At 59.1% G+C, this 20062-nt stretch overlaps 1 protein-coding gene across 8 annotated transcripts in view; it reads left to right on the plus strand.

Moving 5' to 3' along the window:
• The window catches only part of MGLL (monoglyceride lipase), an 85439-nt gene that overhangs the window by 41890 nt on the left and 23487 nt on the right, over positions 1–20062 (plus strand). For 2 of the 8 annotated variants that reach the window (XM_086368875.1, XM_086368874.1), the window contains exon 5: positions 12135–12852. The exons of the other annotated variants lie outside the window; for them this stretch is intronic. In XM_086368875.1, the coding sequence (XP_086225001.1) occupies positions 12135–12211 (77 nt within the window). In that variant the 3' untranslated portion in view covers positions 12212–12852. Of the gene's footprint in view, positions 1–12134; positions 12853–20062 lie in introns of those variants that run through there. 8 annotated transcript variants of the gene reach the window in all.

Here is a 20062-nt window from a genome sequence, read left to right on the forward strand (position 1 = left end):
TGTCCCCCGCCTTGGGAGGCGGGTTCTTAACCCCTGGGCCAGCAGGGAGGCCCCCAGGCGCCTTCTGCCTGGAACAGGCTGCAGCCGGCTAGCTGCTCAGCACCTGGTCGTGTCTGCCGTGCTCCTGGCTTCGGTCACACTTACTCTGGTTATCTTTTCCCACCTGCAAATACTGAGTCTTTTCCTGAAGACGTTCGAGCCGGGTGGATCGGCACGTGTCCCCAGTCGGTGTTTGTGACCTGGCAGACGCTTCCTGCGCACTGAGACCAGGGCCCAGCGCGGCCGGGGTGAGAGACAGGGCCTGGAAGGAGCGCCCGGGCCCAGGCCTCAGCCCCTCGACTCAGCAGCAGATGGTGTGGTCAGGGTCCCAGGCCCCCTTCCTCGGGAGCTGGGGCTGCAGAGGGTGGTGCCTGGCGCAGGGTGCCCGTGACTGCCACCTGCACTGAGAGCCCGCGGGGCCCAGGGCCGCCGGGCAGGAGTTCCTCCCCTGAAGGCTCAGGGCTGAAGCTGATGGAGGGGTCGTATTCACTGGGCTTTGGGTCCCCGACAAAGCTGGAGCTGCAGTGGATCCGTCTCCCCTTTCTGGGCTTGCAGGTGTGGGTTCAGGGTCTCACCCTGATCCTCAGGTTGGCACTGAGACCCCAGGTTCCCAGGACTGGGTCCCCTACATGTCCCCGCCCACTAACCTTTTAGTAAATTAAAAGTAGAAATAGTTCTGGCTGCAGACGGCCCGGGGAAAGGAGCTGCTGAAAGAAATTAACAAGCTGAGGGGGCCAGGTTGGCGTCGCTGCAGCTTGTCCCCTGAGGGTGGGCGAGGGGAGGCCGCGCCACGTGCCCACAGCGGGGGAAGGAGGCCCGGGGGATGGACATCACCTCCACCCCTGAGATGCAGCCTTTCTGAAGTGCGAGCTCAAGTGGCATGTGACCGGCCGCCTGCCGCCAGGAGCTAAAAATAACCGGCTGTGATGCTTCCAGGGCCGGGGCGGGAGGAGGAGAGGGGGGCAGCTGTCACCCCCTCTCCCTGGGAAAGGACCCCTGCAGCAGGCAGGAGGCCTCACGGGCCTCTGGGGCGATTCTTAAGGGTGCATGTCACCAGCTTGCAATGATAAACGCCCAGCCGCACGCACATGCCCCTGCCCGGGGGCTCTGTGGTCTTTGCTGGGTTTTGCTCCGCACGTTGCTTGCACAGTTGGAAGAAGGGTCCTTGCTTCATCCCACAGCCAGCCGGGCAGGGCCTGTCTTGAGTGCTGTCTCGTGAGTGGTGAGAGGGAGCAATCAGAGACCACTGGGGACCTTGGGGGAGACTCAGGCCAAGAACATCTCATGATCAAGCCCCTGGGGCCTCGTGCGATTGGGGCCTGCCTGGACATTCAAGGAGGAGGCCCGGCCTAGGAGGGCAGGCAAGTCCACACAGGAGAGCTGGCCTCCCAGAGGCCGTGCCAGAGAAGTGAGTTTGCATGATGCACAGGGGTTGGGGGCGAAGGTGGCCAGGGGGCCGCGCCCGAGCTCGGCCCTGGGTGGGCTGTGTGCTGCGCCACTCGGGGCCTCTGTTTCCTCATCTGCAGAAAATGAGACCAGCAAGGCCCTCAGCGTGGGCTGGCCCGCCGCAGACCAAGTATGCCACCGGGCGTGAAAGTCGCTGTGCAGTCTGCACCCCGGCCACACCACAGAGCAGCTTTCCTGGGAGCTGCATGGACTCCTGCTCTGGTTCTGGAAGCAGAGGGTGGGCAGCAGGGGCCCTGCCGCTGGAGACAGACACGCCCAGCCTCTCACCCCTCCCGATCCAAGCGAGCCGACTGACCCGGCACCCCGAACGAGACACAGTGTCGGGGAGGAAGGGCGTTGCCTGGGGAGTTCCGGGAAGCAGGCAGGCTGGTCATCGCCTGGCTGGGGATGCCCCCACCAACTGCAGGCCCCCTCTCAGTGTGGTCAGCCTCAGACGTGCCCCCCAACTCTAAGCACTCAGGCCAACAGTGGCCAATAACCCAGGCTTCCTGACTCCTGCCCAGAACGTTGCTCCTAGCAAGGTCTCCGAATGTCTACTGAATTCTGAGGCGCCTGATGGAAAAACCACGGTTTCTGTGGGTTTGCCCAAGTTCAGACTGGTGAATCATGTACGTGTGTACAAAATTGGAATGGAAAGTCGACTCAGGCTTTCCTGCCGGGGGAGAATCCCTCATCTCCGTGCTAGTAATGATTCCCATGGATCGCTCCTCCTTGACTCCTTGCAGCAGGGTGGTGGCAACAGCTAGCGTGTCTGCGAGCCGGCTCAGAGACGGAGAGTAACCTGCCGAAGGCTGCACAGCCTCGTGGGAGGGACAGAGCTGGGTCAAGCCCCTGGGTTCTTGCCCTTGACAAGGTCTTGACTTCCGGAGAACTGCTTTGGGGTGGGGGCCGGGGTGTCCGCCTCCCACCGCCCCTCCCAGGAATCCACTGGGAGAGGCTTGACTCCTACAGTGGCACCAGGCTCTGCCTAGGGACCGACAGTGTCGGAGTCAGTCCTGGGAGTAGAAACACAATCCTCCCACCCCTGAGTCCTCAGACGGCATCGCTGCATTTCTATCCCTGAGCGCCACGGGGCAGGGGGCCGGGGTGGGGTGTCAGTGGCGGCGTGAGCCCAGCCGGGGCGACCTCTGTGCGACGCCCTTGGACGGAGGCAGAGGGGCCTGGCTCAGGGCCTGGCCCGTGTTTCTGGCAGTGTGGCCGGGACGAGTCAGTTCACCTGACGGAACCTCAGTCTTCCCATCTGACAATGGGCCTGTCTGAACGATGGCCCAAGACATCCCCTAGAAGCCATCCATCATCGCGCCAGCGCAGACTCTGTGCAGTAAGTGGGTGGCTCCTCCCCTCCCCTCCACTCCCCTCTGCTCTGCTCTGCGTGGAGGCTGTGACGGCCCCCGCCCCACCGTGCTTCCCTCCTTCAGCCCAGAAAGCCAGCTGGGCAGGGCCGGTGCAGGGACCGTCAGTGTGGGGGCGAGGGGGCCGGCTCTCCCTCCCTCCCTGAGTTCCCGGAGTCCTGGAGAGGGGCCGGATCATTCTGCCACCATAATAGTAATTATTTCTTTTCCTGGCTATTGTGCAGATGTCACCAGATTGGAAAAATCGCTTAGAGGGTTTATTCGGTGGAAACTGTGTCTTTTACCAAAAAAAAAAAACAAAAGGAGAGGAATCATGTGTGCCGCTTCATCTCGAGGTCAAGGGAATCCAGGGTCCCTGAGAGAGGCGCTGAGGGCCAGGCTGCTCAGGGGCCGGCCAGGCCCCCTCCTCCTGCACGGGCTCGAAGCGTTGGGTGAAGCGTTTGGCACCGTTCCTGTGAACTGAAGTCTGCCGGCAGGAGCGGCCTGTGCTGAGACTTCTAAGTGGCCCAGGTGGACACAGACGTCCCTCTCGAGCTCGAGACTTGAAGGGGGTCGGCTGACCCTCACTGGACACGCGGTGTGCGGGGCGCGACGCCGAGGCTCTGTCTCATGTCTGTGTGGGGACGGGTTTGGACGCTGTCCAGACGTGGGCTAGTCTCAGTGGCAGGATGGCAGCATCGCGACCCCTGAGCCCAGGCATTTCCCCTGCAGCTGGTGCGTCTGCCCCCTTCCAAGAGTGACATTTCCCCTTTAGCAGTGACTTGTCATCGTTATGGTAAAACTGCTGGCTTCCCCATCAAATGCATCCGACTTTAAGGCCCCCTTTAAAGAGTGAGCGAGAAGAGAAACTCGTAAGTGCTGTCTCCTCTCTCCTTGCTCCAGCGACAGGACTGCAGAGAGAGGTGGGGGGCTCCGTCCAGCGCCAGGGCTGGGGCTCGGGAGGGCTGGGAGTGAGGGTCAGTGTGTGCAGAGGACCTCGGCCATTGCCTGCTCACGCCTGAGCCTCCCTCCCTCTTCAGTTCATCAGTTTGTTCGCTGGTTCATCCCAGCAATGACACTCCGGGTTTACACCCGCTCTGCCCTTCAGACCCTACGTGGAAATGAGTGACTTCAGAGCGTGTAACTGGGAGGGAGAGAAAACTGGCTGGGGTGGGCGGTGGGGCCGGGGAGGCTGGCCTCACCGAGGTGGTGGCAGCTAAGCAGAGACCAGGAGGGGAAGGTGCGACCACCAGGGCAGGGGGACCTGCAGGGTGGCAGGAGCCTGGGCGACACGAGATGGGGCTGCGGGAGGTGCCACAGGGAACAGGGGCCACCTCGGGCCCAGGGGGCCCCGGGCCTCTTGTCTGCTGTTCAGTCGCTCAGTCGTGTCCAACTCTACAGCCCCACAGACTGCAGCTCTCGAGGCTCCTCTGTCCTCCACTGTCTCCCGGAGCTTGCTCAAACTCACGTCCATCGAGTCGGTGATGCCATCCAGCCAGCTCGTCCTCTGTCATCCCCTTCTCCTCCTGCCCTCTATCTTGCTCAGCATCAGGGGCTTTTCCAAGGAGTCAGCTCTTCGTATCAACTGACCAAAGTATTGGAGCTTCAGCATCAGTACTGAAGGAGCAGGGTGTGGCTAGACCACCGGCAACAGAGGGTGAGATGGTTGGATGGCATCACTGACTCAAGGGACATGATTCTGAGCAAACTCTGGGAGACAGTGAAGGACAGGGAAGCCTGGCGGGCTGCAGTCCATGGGGTGGCAAAGAGTCGACACGACTCAGCGACAGAACAACAGTCTGCCCTGGATTGATGGCTCTATTGTGTCATCAGGAAACCCGCTTGCTTCTGTCCTGCCAGAGAGACGTGCATCCAGCTCAGGTGCCCTCTTGGTCCACAGTGGCAGCTGGAGTTCCAGCCATCACGTCACACTTATATTTCGGACATTAGAAATGCTGCCTGCCTTCCCTCTATAGCTTCATCTATTGATTTCCTCTTACATCTTAATGCCTAGAACTTAGTCAGGGGCCTCCCTGGTGGCTCAGCTGGTAAAGAATCCACTTTCTATGCGGGAGACCTGGGTTCAGCCCCTGGGTTGGGAAGATCCCCTGGAGAAGGGCAAGGCTGCCTGGCCTGGAGAATCACATGGACTGTATAGTCCTCGGGGCCACAAAGAGCTGGACGTGACTGGGCCACTTTCCCTTCACAGAACTTAGTCATGTTGCCACACCCATTGCAAAGCTGCGAGAGAGGCTGTGGATAAGAGTGCTTCAGCTGCTTTCACAGCTGATCTGAATAAAATCGGGGTTGAAAAACGTGAAAGTGTCAGCCACTCAGTCGTGTCCAACTCTTTGTGACCCCGTGGACTGTGGCCCACCAGGCTCTGTCCATGGAGATTCTCCAGGCCAGAATACTGCAGTGGGTGGCCTTTCCCTTCTCCAGGAGTTAGGTCATTACCCAGAAGGGAGAGAGTGGATGCTGGGCAGGCAAACAGCAGTCTGTGCCAGCCCCTCTGTTTCCAGGAAGGGACCGGTTTTCCATTAACAGTAGCGAGAGCCGTGAGTCCCTGTGTAAAGAAGTCATCGGGTAAATATTAACTGGTTCGTGGGCAGGGTACGATCCTGTATGAGTGAGGGCAGTACCAGCGATGCAGCTGGGTGACCCTGCCTCCTGCAGAGACGTCTGGGGTCACAGGAGGCTTGTGGGGGGCCTTGCTCTGGAAATAGTGATACTTGCCCCACAAGTCTGCCAACGCCCAGCTGCACTGAGCCAGCGTCCGCTGGCAGCCGCCCTCCTGACCAGGCGCCCTGTCCCGTGTTCCCGCCTCGTGCGCTCCGTGCCGTCTTCTCGCGTTGGCACCTGCCCTTCACGCTTCCTCTGACCCACGCCTGGGCGTGGTGTGAGCGTGTGGGCAGGGGCTGAGGCGTGGGGCGGGCAGGGGGCTGACGCGGGGCGGGGCCAGGACGGCGCCCTGCGCTGCGCGGGGCTGCACTCGCGTACGTCCACCCCCAGCTTTGCTCAACGGCCATCCCCCTGTCGCAGAGAACAGAGCACGGCTCACATGAGCCCGCTGCTGACTCTGGGTTTTCCCCCACTCCCGGGTCACAATGGCTCGTGGGAAGTGAAACTGTCTGAATTAGGGTTTTACCTTCTGCTTTTCTCGCTGAGGTTAAGCAGTGTTGGGGCAGCCCCCAGGCACGGCTGGGGCTGTGTCGGCAGGGAGAGCGGCTGGGGTCTGACCAGGGTCTGATGGCCCTCGTGTGGTGCAGCCCACCGCCCCCCTCCGGAGGCTGGGGGTGCCAGGGGACGCTTGTGAACACCCAGCAGCCTGTCAGACATCGTTCCTCCTGCACAGGCGCTCCCACAGGCTCCGGCGAGTTTGGGGACAGAAAGCGAGAGTCGTTGGGGATGTTCTGGTTTAAAGGGCATGCAGTATGTGAACACAAGCGCAGGGCCGCACGCGTGAAAGTCTCTGGACAAGCCTGCCCAGAAAACCCCTTCCTTTTCCACAGTCCCTCCCTTTGGTCTCCTCCAAGGCCGAGGAGTACTTGGGGAATGAGGGCGAGACCCCCCTTCCCAGGACCCTCTCCCCCTCCCAGGACCCCGTCCCAGGCACCACTCAGGAACCTCCCTCCCCAGGCCTGCAGGGTGAACCCACTGGGGCGAACCCCCTTAGGTGGCAGAGTGCAGCCAGCCAGCTGTGACCAGATGCTGCGGTCTCCTCTTCCGGGCCAGGTTGCGGGGGGTGGCCTGGGGTTTGGGGGTGACGGGGGGAAGCCCGGGTGATGTGTGTGGAGAGCGGAGACCCCAGGGTGGACGCACCGTGTTTCTAGGCAGCCTTCTCTCCCCCCAGCACGAGATTTAAGAAGGCTCGCCTAATGGTTGAGGGCGCTGGAGCAGAAGTTGATTCCCTAAATGGACAGCTTGTCTGCCTTGGTCTGGGCGCCTCCCCTTTTGAGGGGATCCCAGGAGCTGTGCCCGGGCCCCGGGGTCGGAGGTCACTGCTGGGGCTGGGTTCTTGGGGGGAAGTGCAGGATGAGGAAGCGGAGAGAAGTGGGGTGAAGCCGGGGCGTGGGGGAGGGGCAAGTGCGCCTCTCCTTCTACCCCAGCGGCCGGAATGGCCACAAGCAGAGCTCTAGCCTGTGGGGCACGGGCCCTGTGGACCCAGGAGGCCGGAGCCAAGTGCACGGCTGGGCAGAGCCCCAGAGGCTGCGAGGTGGTTGTGATGGGAATGCCACCTCTGGGAGGACAGGGCCTGGCCGTGCTGGTCGGTCCAGACTGGTCCAGGCCGGCCCACCCAAGCCTCCACGCCAGGGTCGCCCCATCCTTGAGGACAGGGTGTCGGGGGCCCTGCTGGGCGTGGCGAGACGTGCACATCTGGGGGATGGGCTCCTTGCCGCCCTGACGCCCGTGGCCCCGTGTCGTTGGTGGCTCCAGAGCCACCTCGTTTGCAGAAGGAACATTCCTGCCCCGGACTACATGCTGACCCTGTTGCTGTTGGCACCTCCAGTAAGGAGGGCGGTGGTCAGAGAGCTGGCAGTGTTTGCCTGGGCTCCTGAGTGGCAGAGTGAGACCCCAGGCCTCGCGGCGTCTGACGCCTGTTCACTGAGCTGCAGGCGCTGAGCCCGGCCGCCAACCTGGTTGGGTTGGCGCAGCCCGAGAATCCAGGGAATGTGGCTGGAAACAGGGATCTATTCCAGCTGGGAGAGCCCTGGGTCCCGGGCCTCCGTGTGGACTCAGGCTTGACCCCCAGGATGTCCCCCGGGGCAGGCAGAGGGTGTGGAAGCGAGTCCACCTTCCCGGGGTGGGCTTGCCGCTCAGGAGGGGCTCCCTGCCGCTGCACGGCCCTGCTTCCGTTTCGGTTGTCTTTTTTGTCCTTTCTCGTCTGTCTGGGTTCCTTTTGCGCTCGCTTCTGTGAGTGGCGAGTCTTCCACTTCTTGTACTGATTCTTTTCCTGCTGGTGAGAATCTGATGCTTATTTTATTATGCAAGAGTAGGGAACCTCTTTTTTTTTTTTTTTAATACAAGGCCTTTGACTCAGAAAAATCAATCAGGGGTACAAGAACAAGTAGATGGAAGGAGATTTTTTCCTTTTGGATAAAAATAGCAGCTTCAGCGTGCTTGCTTTTTAGATTAAGACAAGAAAGGCAAGAAAGGTAAAAGTGTTTGACAGTCCTGTGTTCTGCAGGCTGTGGCTGTCGGGGGAGGGAGAAGGAAGCCCCAAACAGGTGTGCAAGCCTGCTCTAGTGAAGAGGCGGGAGCAGCCCTGGCGCCCTCCTGGAGGCTTCCAGACGTGGGCACATGCAGGTCCCCTGAAAGGAAGGAGAGAGATCTGTAATTCTAGCTTTGGACAGGCCTCCGAGGCGTATTGTTAAGGGAAACAAACGGAGTCCTGTTTATGGACAGAAAGAGCCCACCACAGACTTATCTGGACGTAGAGATCTGCGTGCGACTGTGGAGAAAGGTCCGGCAAGTCCCCCCGCCCCAGGAACAGGATGAGCCGGGCTGCGGCTTTGTTCCGTCGTCTGCTGCAGTTCAGGCACTCAGTCGTGTCTGACTCTGCGCCCCCGTGGCCCGCAGCATGCCAGGCCTCTCTGTCCTTCACCGTCTCCCGGAGTTTGCTCATACTCACGTCCATCGAGTCGGTGATGCCGTCCAACCATCTCGTCCTCTGTGGTCCCCTTCTCCTCCCGCCTTCAGTCTCTGCCAGCATCAGAGGCTTTTCCAGTGAGTCAGCACCGTCGCTCACGTGCTTCGTAATTCACAGTAAATAACGTGAGGGCTTGTTGACCTGTGTCATCTGTGGCTGCGCCAGGGTGGGACCTGCCGTGGCCCTGGGGTGTGCCGGGACACCCAGACGGCCACCTCAGGAGAACGAGCCTCCAGCCAGGGCCCCGCCGTGTCTGAGGGCAAGTGTAGACTGGGCCCAGGTTCCCCACCCGGCCAGTGTGACGGTGGCCAGTCAGCGCTCGGCTGTCGTGGTGACTCAATGCCTGCTGTTCGTCTAGCTGGTGGCCCCTGAGTCTGGGCAGCAGGCGTCAGGCTGGGGAGCCGTCCACTGGCCTCTGGCCAGCAGGGTTTCTGGAAGCTGCGAGACCTCTGGAGCCTGGGCGCAGACCCGGCCAGGTGTCACCTGGGCTGCGTTTGGTCAAAGTAAGTCGTGAGCCGGGATCTGGTCCCGAGTAGGATCGGGTCCCTCCAGGAGGAGCGGGGGCCGCTTCTGGGGGGTGGGGGTGGGGGTGCAGCCGTTTCCCCGCCAGCCCAGAAGGGACCAGGGCAAGCCCACAGGTGTGTTTCCGAGAGGCAAAGACAGCAGCATGAAATGAAAAGCGCCTCCTGGGGCGGCTTCTGATAATTGCTTTTTCTGTCTCGGTGGCGCTTAGGGGATTGTGCTGATGGCCCTGAGCGGGCCTCGGCCGCCTTGTGGCTCCACTAAGGACCCTTCAGCCCGACTGTCAGTCCCTCCTCACCCCCCACCGGCTCCTCGTCTCCAAGCCCGCGACACCTCGCCCCCCGCTTTCACGCCCGAACGCGCCAGCTCCCAATTACAGGCGCTTCTCGGGAGCAGATATGATTGCAGGCTGATTGCAGAGCTGCTGGTTTTATTTCCAGGCTTCATGTGTCTGCACTGATGGGTGAGTGTGAGGTTTCAGAAATGATAAAACAGCCTTAACTCCCCCCTGCCCGGTGTGGCAAAAATGCCAGTTCACTGTAGGCATTTGGAAACATACAGGAGCACAAAAGAAGAGAAATCGCCTTAATGTGATTTCACCCCCAGAGCGTGCCCCATTCTGTGGCGCGTTCTCTCAGCTGCGTGCGTGTGTGTCTCTGTGTGTGGTGGTACGTCTGTGTGGTGCTGTGCGGTGTGTGTGTGGTATTACATGTATGTGTGGTATTTGCGTATGTGTGGTGTGTGTGGTATTACGTGTGTGTGTTTGTGTGTATATATGATTGTGTTTGCATGTGTGTATATGGTGTTGTGTGTGTGATTATATGTGTATGTGTGTGATTGTATGTGTATGTATGGTTGTGTATGTATGTGTGTGTGGCATTATGTGTGTCTGTGTGTATATGGTTGTATGTGTATGTATGTGTTATGTGTGTATATATGATTGTGTGTGTACACGTGTGTGGTTTTGTGTGTGTGTGTCTATGTGTGTGTGGTATTACGTGTGTATCTATGTGTTGTATGTGTACGGTATTGTGTGTGTGTGTGTACATATGTGTGTTGTGGTATTGTGTGTGTGTGTATATATGAGTGTGTGTCTGTGTGTACATGTGTGTGATATTCTGTGTGTGTCTGTGTATATATGAGTATGTGTGTGTACATGTGTATCGTGTGTACGTGTGTGTGGTAGTGTGTGTGTGTATGATTGTATCTGTGTGTACATGTGTGTGGTGTTGTGTGCGTGTGTCCGTGTATATATGAGTGTGTATGTGTGGTATTCTGTGTGTGTCTGTGTGTATGTGAGTGTGTCTGTTTCTGTGTGTGTGTGTGTATGTGGTATTCTGTGTGTGTGTAAGTGTGTGTCTGTGTGTGTGAGTGTGTGTGTGGTATTGTGTGCATGTGAGTGTGTGTCTGTGTCTGTCTCTGTGTGTGTCTGTGTATGTGAGTGTGTGTGTGGTATTCTGTGCGTGAGTCTGTGTGTATGTGAGTGTGTGTCTGTGTGTGTGAGTGTGTGTGTGTGTGTGGTATTCTGTGCGTGTGTCTGTGTATATGTGAGGGTGTGTGTGGTATTGTGTGCATGTGTCTGTGTGTATGTGAGTGTGTGTCTGTGTGTATGTAAGTGTGTGTCTGTGTGTGTGAGTGTGTGTGTGGTATTCTGTGCGTGTGTCTGTGTGTATGTGAGGGTGTGTGTGTCTCTGTATATATGACTGTGTGTCTGTCTCTGTGTGTGTGTGGAGATCGCTGAGCCCAGAGTGGGTCGCTGTCCCCGCCGCGCCCCTGGGTCCTGGGCTGGCCCCGCCTCCGGGCCGTGCTCTGGGCCCTTGGTCTTTGCTCCCCTCTGCTTTTCCCCCAAGTTGCTTCTGCAGGTGTGAAGTGAGAGCACGGTGAGGGGAAGCTGATGGGCGCAGACTGGGGGCCATGTCCTGGGCTGCACCAGGGAAGGGGCCGGGCCCAGAGAGGGCGTGCGTCCTGCTCTGGGCTGCCCAGCAGGCCGGGGCCTGGACTCCTAGACGGGGCCCAGCCCAGCTTGCTGCCCCCCTTGTCTCGGAGGCCTTCTCCACAGCAAAGCCCCGAGGGCCCCTCTCGCTCGGGCTGGACTTGAGACCTCCTCTCAGTCCCTGTGGGCCTGCCGGTTGACCTGGGGGAGCCCCTTGTCAGCGACCCCAATCTCTGGCCCCCCACGGTCCCCACTTCCCTGAGGTGCATCTGGAACTCGAGGCTCCAGCCCCCCCACCCAAGCCCGTCTCCGGGGTGCGGCCTTGCGGGTGAGGCCATCAGAGCATCATCGTGTGCCGACACGGGTCCCGGGCCCCGGAGGCACAGGGAGAAATCCGGGGGCCTCTTGGGGGGCACACAGGACGAAGGAGGGCTTAGCGCCATGGTGGGGCAGGGAGAGATCCCGATGGAGCCTGTGTGGAGCCCGGAGCCGGGGGAGGACGGAGCGTGGGGGCCTGGGGACGAGGCCTTGGTGTGGCCTTCCGCGGCCCAAGGCCATCGGAGGGAGGCGCCCAGGGGCCCCAGGAGGAGCGGCGGGACCTGCTCGCACCTCGAGGTCACTCGCTCCTGGAGCAGGGCCCCTCAGGTTTGCAGACCCCTCCCAGGAGAAACAAAGAGGCAGGGCAGGGGCAGGCGCGTGTTCCCTGCAGGCCCGCAGGCCCGGCGGGTGGTGTGCAGACCCCTGCGCTGGAAGAGGCCCAGGGCTAGAGCGCGCGCCGTCAGGGAGCCTGAGGGTCGCTCAGAGAGGAGTGCAGGGCTGGGGTCCGACTCCCGGGAAGGGCGGGGCGTGGGTGGTCCCAGCAGCTGCACAGATGAAGGGTACCGTCGGGGAAAGGGTGGACCCCTGCTGGGACCCAGGCGTCCCTGGACGGCCCTTCTGTTCCTGGAGTCGCCACCGTGAGGTCGAAACACGAGGCACAGAAGAGGAGCAACCTTTGCGGCCGGCAGGACGACTGCCGCTGGGACCTGCTTCCTCGTTTACTCATCCAGCAGTGCCCGCTGGAGTCGGGGCCATTTTCACCGAGGGGAGAATCAGGACCACGGCCGTGAGGCAGGTCCACATCCAAGCTCACGGCCAGACGCAGCCGGATTCAAACCCAGACCTGGCGCCAACCTTTATGTTCTTCCTCCAGAAACTCTGCCAGTCGAGGGTTCACAGAGCCGAGGAGAACACGCGTCAGAACAAGAGCCTGTTTCATCCACCGTCTAACAAGAGTGAAGACGATCCTAAAGACACGGAGTTTAAAAATGGAGTATCTGTGGAAACCAGGTCAGGTCGGGACTCTGCCTGATCTGACCTATGGTCGCCCGTCCCTTGGACCCTCTATGAAATTTTGTGTTTTTAACATTAAACCTTTTCCTGAAGTTTCACTCCCCGGGACTGCTGGCCTGGCGGAGTTTGCCTCCTGCGCTGTTGGGAATCGCCTCGCATCCTGTTTCTCTGTGGAGGATGTTTATCTCTTGATCTCATCGCGTCCTGGAATTTCTGTCCCAGCCTCTCCCGCCCAGCAGCTGCTGCCTGTTTGTGAACCTCAGGCTCTCCCTCTGTGTGTGAGGTTCAGCCTCCATCAAGATCTGGGGGAAAGGTCTGGCCTTTCTGGGTGACTCTGGCTCACCCGGCGTCACCCAGAGCCCCGCCTGCTCATGAGATGGAAAAGGAACGTGACCCCAGAGAGGGCTGGCTGAGCCCAGGAGGACCCGGCCCGTCCAGCTATCCTGCTGCTGATGCGAAAGGCAGACCGTCTCGCTGGATGCCGAAAACCATAGTTATGACACTTTTTGTCATGCTGTTTCCTCTTATTTATGCAGTGGAGAGGAGGATGTTTTCAAATAAACCCTCTAAATATGAAATCCCGAGAATGCATTATTTCTAAAATGCTACACCATTAACCGCCTCTTAGCTGGTTACATTATAAAGCGTGTTGTTGTAACAGCTCAAAAAAAAAAAAAAAAAAAAATCCGAGGCGAGATGTTTCCAGAGCCCATATGCCGAATCCTGGCATCCTTATACCTTTTTTCAAGCTGTTGTCAATTAGGGGAGAGATTAATTTCTGTCTCGATGTCCTCCACGCCATCGAGTCTGCACGTGGATGCTGTGGGAACCCCCTTTCTCCTGCCGTCCAGGGGCGCTCGCGCAGCGGGCGCTGGGGGACGAAAGGGCGTCGCTCCAAGTGTCCGTGATGGAAGCCTGGACCATCCGCAGACAAAAGAGGGCAAAGGGGCCTTGTTGAGGGAACTAACTGTTCCAGGCCAGCAAGCTGTGACCTCGGCCTCTCTGCCGTTTGCACGTTTTCTGGACAGGGTGAGAGACGCAAGCGGAACGTCCCGATCGCACGGTGCGCGCTCCCTGTGCGGCAGGGAGCGGACGCCCGCCAGCGGGGCAGCACCGGGCTCTGCCGGCCTGTTCCGCTCGCCGTGGCCCCTCTGCCCAGGCCTCTCTCGGCCCTCTGTGCCCGCTGTCTGCTCCGAAATGCGTTTCTAGCGTTTGTGCGGTGTGTCGGCTGTGACAACCGCACTTGGCACCTCTTAGCTTAAGGGTACAGTTCTGCTTTTAAATCCTCTTTGGATTTAAAATCCTCCTGTCCTTGCCCTTCAGCATAGAAGACTTGTCGCATGTGGGGTTTCTGCTGTTAGATGTCTCAGGAGCGCAGAAAACAAGCCAGACCTTCTTTTGAAATGAAGGGCTTTGAAAGAAAGTGTTAGTCGCTCGGTCGTGTCTGACTCTTTGCGACCCCCACAGACGGTAGCCCACCAGGCTCCTCTGACCATGGGATTCTCCAGGCAAGAATACTGGCACGGGTGGCCATTTCCTTCTCCAGGGGATCTTTTCCACCCAGGGATTGAACCTGGGTCTCCCGTGTTGGCAGGCAGATTCTTTCCCTGTAAATGCAGGAGACCCAGTTTGATCCCTGGGGAAGATCCCATGAAAATGGGCTTTGAAACTGTGATGCTGAATTCTGAACAGCACGATCACGCTGCAGCCTGAAGTCGGGAGGGTCTATGGAGAAACTGGCTTCCTCTTTCCCGCAGAGCAATGAGGGGAGACGGGAAGCAGGAGGTGCAGAACGGTCTGGGGGAAACCTGCGGCCCTGGGATGGGAGGTTTTCTGTCACACCTCCTTTGGGTGCGCCTGATGTGGCTTGAGCTTTCACAGAAGACCTCCCAGCAGTCAGGGCTCCCAGCTCGCTCAGCTTCGGCTATCTTACGCACCACTGTTCGGGTCAGGCATGTGTTCCGTGGCTGTCTCCCTACCAAAGGCAGAGAAATGAGTTGCCCTAGAAAAACATTTGATGGCACGTTCTCCAGCCCCAAACAGCAGCTTTCTGTAGGGTTTCTACCTGGAAGCAAAGTACCAAAATGGGAAGAACGTGGGTTTGTGATACCTCCTGAAATAAAGACAGAGCTGTAAACTCCCTGAGCTGATAAGGATGTGATGAAATCCACGTTTCCGTGCTTGGCTGGGGACCGTGGAAATTCTCGAGTTGGAGAGCATTGTCAAGTGTATAAATGAGGACTCCCCAAAATAGTCTTATCTTTCAGTCGAGAGATCCTGATTTGGCAAGTTTATCCTAACGATTCTGTAAGCATCTGTGAAAAGTTGTTCATCTCAGTGTTATTTAGAATAGCGAAGATTGTCGACGACCTGAGTGCCCTGCCATTGAGAGTAATGTGAGCTCCGACTCGGTCCCCTGATAGGGTATGATGCAGTGTAAATCACAGTTAGAAATTATATGTCAGTGTGGGGGAAATAATTCATGTATTCCATGTGTTAAGTGAAATATCACTTCCCCTCAAAGCCGCAGAGCCTAGCCAAGACTGGACCCTAGCAGGCAAGCGGGACGTGTTTGTCCAGTCGCAATGGTCAGCTTCTGCCTCCTTCCTGCAGTGGCCCTGAGAGGACGCTTGTCAGCTGCAGGGCTGTCTTTCTCCCCAGCTCCGTCCTAACGCATACGCCCTGGATGGGAGATGAGGTGTTGACTGAGCAAGGAGTTTGGTCACACTCCCCAACTGCCCTGGCCAGGGGACGCTTGTGGCCACTTCCCCCAGGACCTTCTGCCCCTCTGTGAGGCCGCTGGGGGTCCCCGCAAAAGTGTCCTGCCAGCAGAGAACACAGTCGTTGCCGAACGGGTGGCGTTGTCTTGTCTGGGATGACTCGGGCTGGCCAAGAGGAGCCAGGAGGCCATGCCAGCTGAGATAGCGGCACAGACAGGACAGGGGCCCCCGGGGCCTCAGGAGGGGACGCGTGGTCGTGTGGGTCATCAAAGACATCAGTGGTGACAGTGAAGGCGTCCCTCAGAACTTGAGCCCTTTTCTTCCGAGGATGTATGTGTCCTGGAGGGCGTCGCAGGGCAGCCGATCCGTTTCCCTTCGGCCACCACGGCAGTGAGACCAGACCTGCAGTGTTTACTTCTGCTTGGCCAGGGCAGGGCTGGTTTGTTGCTTTTTTATTTAAAACATTCTTTTAAGTAATTAGAAGTCATTTGTTTGGCGGTGCCAAGTCTTGGGTGCAGCACGCAGGACCTGGTCGTTTCCCGACCAGGGATTGAACCCAGGCCTCCCGCGCTGGGAACACGGGCTCCCAGCCACTGGGCCACCAGGGAAGCTCCCGTTGCTTTAAAAAAAATATTTTTGTCATCTCCACAACTAATATTTGCTGTCCACTTTGTGCATAACCCAGACCTGCACACTTGACGTGCGTGGTCTTGCTTCATCTTGCCCAGAGTCCGAGGAGGGCACGCCTGCTGTGCGGGGGCCCTGGGGAGTCGAAACGCTGCAGGAGGCCGCAGCCTGTGGGGGCCGGGTTCGGTCCAGGACGCCCTATCCTGAGCTGTCCCTGGGCCCACGCCCGCCTCCACTGACACCTCCCTGGCTTTTCCCAGGTAATCCGCTGTGACCACAGGCAGCTTCTGTAACCGGAGCATGGACGCAGGGCTGTGCTGTTTAAGTCAGATTTTAAATTCAAGCCAGCGGGTCCAGGAGTTTTTTCATTCCACACGGCGTCGCCCCAGAACTTGTTTTCAACACTGCCTGTGGAGCTTTGAGTACTAGGGCGGGTTTTTGCGTAATTTTCACCTTGGTGCGTTTGTATCCTTGCCGCACGGCTGTGGCCACCACCCGCTCTGTGGTCATCCTGCCCCCACGGCATCAGGGGGCTCAGCTCCCTTGGCAGGGTTCCCGCCACCACCACCTGCCTGGTCCCCGCGGGACTGAGCTCGGTCCTCTGCTGGGAACTGAGCCGCACGGCCCCAGAGGGCCCATCTCTGACCCTTCACGGAGGGCCCACGGTCAGGGCCAGCTGGACGCCCGCCTCCAGCAGATGGCTTCTGCCCAAGGCCTCCCCTGCCTGGGGCGTTGCTCTGACCGCACGGGTCGGGGGGACACCGAGGCCGGAGTCCAGCCTCTGCCCCCGCCCCCTTCCTGGCATCGTAGCTGAGTTTGAACTTGCAGGAGCGTTGGTTCAGCACCCACCGATGGGGGGCATCCCCCTGCCCTGGGCCCTGCCTCGGCCTCAGTGTGCAGAGCTGGCCCCGGTCCAGGGCAGAGGAGCCATTCCTTTTGTGCGCTCGCTCTGCGGTCATTTCCATTGACTCCCTGTGGTAGAGAAATGCTGACTACCTTCTGCCTTTTCTGAAGGGGGTCCTGACTGGAGCTGGCGTTAGTTGCTGACGTCTCCAAAGCTTTGAGAGACCCCACTTCTGAAACATTAACTGCCCAGCGTCTCCCATCTTAGAGAGAGGAATCTGGGCTTTTCTTTCTTGTAAAGTGACTCAGCTGCCCCAGGCTCAGTTGCAGCTCTTGGGTTCCAGGTCCCTGACCAGGGATGAGACGTGAGCCCCCTGCATTGGGAGTGCGGAGTCTTAGCCACCAGACCCCCAGGGAAGTCCTTGTTCTCGTTTCTAAAGCAGTTCACTTCAGCATGGCTGACCTCCTTTGCTTTTTATTTAATGCTTATTTACTTTTGGCTGTGCTGGGTCCTCACTGCAGTGGCCTCTCGTTGCAGAATACAAGCTCTGTAGCACACGGGCTTAGTAGTTACGGCTCTGGAGCACAGGCGTAGGAGTTGTGGTGCGTGGGCTTAGCTGGGCTTCCCTGGTAGCCCAGATGGTAAAGAATCTGCCTGCAATGCAGGAGATCTGGGTTCAACCCGTGAGTCAGGAAGACCCCCTGGAGGAGGGCATGGCTACCCACTGTAATGTTCATACCTAGAGAATCCCATGGGCAGAGGAGCCTGGCGGGCTACAGTCCATGGGGCCACAAAGAATCGGACAAGACTGAGTAAACGTGCAGGCACCAAGGAAGCCCCCTCTTTTGCTTTTTAAAAGCACGCATTTGTTACCGTTTCAGTAGAGGTTAGACTTGGGATTGAAGGCGGGAGGAGAAGGGGACGACAGAGGATGAGATGGTTGGATGGCATCACCAATTCAATGGACATGAGTTTGAGTGAGCTCCGGGAGTTGGTGATGGACAGGGAGGCCTGGCGTGACAGGTTCTGCATTTTTCCGTGGATTCCATCTCTGTTTTTTAATATGCTGTCCAGGTTGGTCGTAGCTTTTCTTCCAAGGGGCGAGCGTCTCTTGATTTCGTGGCTGCAGTCCGCCAGCAGCACGCAGTTGGTACCTGAGGCTTTCGGTCTTCATCGTCCCCCTGCTGTGGAATGGCCCTTGCTGCAGGGTGCCTGCTCCCCAGCAGTGACTCTGGGCTTCAGGGAACGGTGTTGCCCCGTCTCCTGCCACCGCCCAGGACCTTCTCCTGGGTGTGTGGCCTCCTGGGGATGGAACCGCTGGCTGCAAAGGATGGAATTTCAAACCTGTGAGATGCAGGCTGTCTTCCAAAGTGGCGGTCCAGCGTCCCCCGGGTGATGTAGACAGGCTGGTGACTCCCTTTAGATTCAGACCCGGGGCTCAGACAGGCGCCCTCCCTGCCCCTCACTGGGCTGGGTTGCGCTGGCGCTCTGCCGAGTGGCTGCCTTCCTCTCTGGGTCCGTGTGGCCGTGACCCCTACGCGAGGCTCCTCCCGTCCAGTCCTGTGGTTCTCAAGGCCAGAGGGGCCACAGTGACCATCTGCCTCGCTGCTGAGCCATATGTCCTGGAAGAGGCCCATGCCTGCCTCCTGCTGGCCTCCTGTGGGCCGGCCAGGAACGCGGGCCTGCAGCCCTGCTGGGCTGGACGAGAGTCCGTCCCCTTCCTGGTCAGACGTTCCGAGGGCCTGGGTCCACGCAGGACATTCCATCTGCGTGGAGCGTCTGGAGGAGCAGAGGTGAGCGGTGGGGAGAGAATTCAGCTTGTGCAGACCCTCCAGTGTGGCGTGTGTTCATCCGTCAGGGTCCTGCTGCGGACCCTGGACAGAGATACGTGTGGTGCGCCCCCGTGAGGGAGAATGGTGAAGCTGGGAGCCCGTGCGCTGACGTCCAGTGGAGTCAGCGCATCCCTCGGGCTCGCCCTGCTGGCCTGTGTTCAGTGGCCTGTGTTTGCAACTGCAGGTGCGTCTTGCCCTGATGGTAACAGGAGGGACGTCCGAGGTCGATTTGGGGGAGCACAGAGGACCCAGAGGCGCCGTGCTGGGCCCCGCCATGCAGCAGGAGGCCTCTGGGGCTGCGCGTCCCCGGGTCAGCCCTGCCTGAGGACGGCAGAAGCTGAGATTTGGGGTCTGAACCCAGCGCTCAAGTCCGTGGCCGCCCTCTAACTCATCGGGGGGCGAGCTCCCGCCAGTCTGTCTGTGGGTCAGTTTTCTCAGCCAGAAAATGGGGGAGAATTCACAGGTGAACCGCAGAGTGGTGAGGATCACGTGAAATGAATCCTGGGAACAGGGCTGTGCGGATTACAGCCCGCTGCGTCCACACCGGGTCTTGTCACGACTGGTTTTTTATGCTTCGTCTCTCTCCTTACTCAAGGTGCGTTTCAAGCTCTTCCGTCTGTAAGAGAAGGAGTCCCAGGTAGAACCGGTTCCCTGAGAAGAGGGGAGTCGGATTCTCGTTTCCTCCGGTCCCAGGGTTAGCGGGACCCCCACCTTTCTGGGCGGGTCCTCAGTCTTCAGCACGTGGTGCCACCAGATCACGTGGAGGGAGAAATGTTTTGTATGAGACAGAGACGGGATCGCTGAAACATTCCGCAAAGGCTTACGTGCTTATCGGGCACGCAATTCGCTGCTAGTGCGTTTTACGGGACGTGGGCTGGGTTTTGATCAGGTGTGGAATCAGGTTTTGTGGAGTCAAAATCTGATCAGGTTTTGATCAGGAGACGCATAGAGATGACCGCCAGGAGGCAGAGTTTATTGTACTCAAAGATCCCCAGAACCAGGAGCAGGACCACTTGGGGCTGCTGCAGGACCACTCCCGGGACCACTCAGGGAGGCACGGGCTGGGCCGCAGGCAGAGGGAGGCGGTGGGGAGTGGATGGGAGGCTTTGCTGCAGTTGCTTTGAGAAGGAACGGTGGGGTGGGATGAGCCCGGTGAGGATGGGCTGCTTTGGGTACCGTCAATGGGCTGAGGGGTCTGGGGGCCTGGGTGACGGGCCAGTGAGTGGCCCGGGGAGGTGGGCTCTGGACTGGTTGGTTTGCGTGTGACAGGCCAGCTCACGAGTCGGTTCTTTCCTGTGTCTGGAGATTCACTAACCTTGGGAGCAGCAGTCCTTCTAGGGTCAGCTTCAACCAGATGGTAAAGTGTCAAAATACAGAGGATTTAACAGAAACAGAGCACAGCAGCATCAGGGAAAACAAAGCACAACAGGCTGGACCGAGGCCTGCGGTGAGGCTGCCTTAGAGCTGAGGGCGAGAACGTTCATCGCAAACACAGCCCTGCCGCTCTGTCCGTGTGGTGGGAATGGAAACGCCTTGTCAGATGAACTGGCCACAGTGATGGGTGGCCGTCGTGGAAACAGAGGCTGCAGTCCATTTCAGCAGGCGTAAAGCTGGCTCCCGCCCCCGGCCAGGCCGTCACCAGGAGCCGGAGGAGCCTGCAGACCAGTGAACGGAGATCCTGGGTCTGAGGACGGCCTGGCTCGCGGGCGCGTGCGTGCCCAGCCTCCTGCCGAGGTCCCAGGCGGACTGTGCCACTGGCTCCCAG

The sequence above is a fragment of the Bos grunniens genome, chromosome 22 (assembly GCF_055505025.1).
Source record: "Bos grunniens cultivar Pamir isolate PY7600 chromosome 22, Bosgru_T2T1.0, whole genome shotgun sequence".
Classification (NCBI taxonomy): Eukaryota; Metazoa; Chordata; class Mammalia; order Artiodactyla; family Bovidae; genus Bos; species Bos grunniens.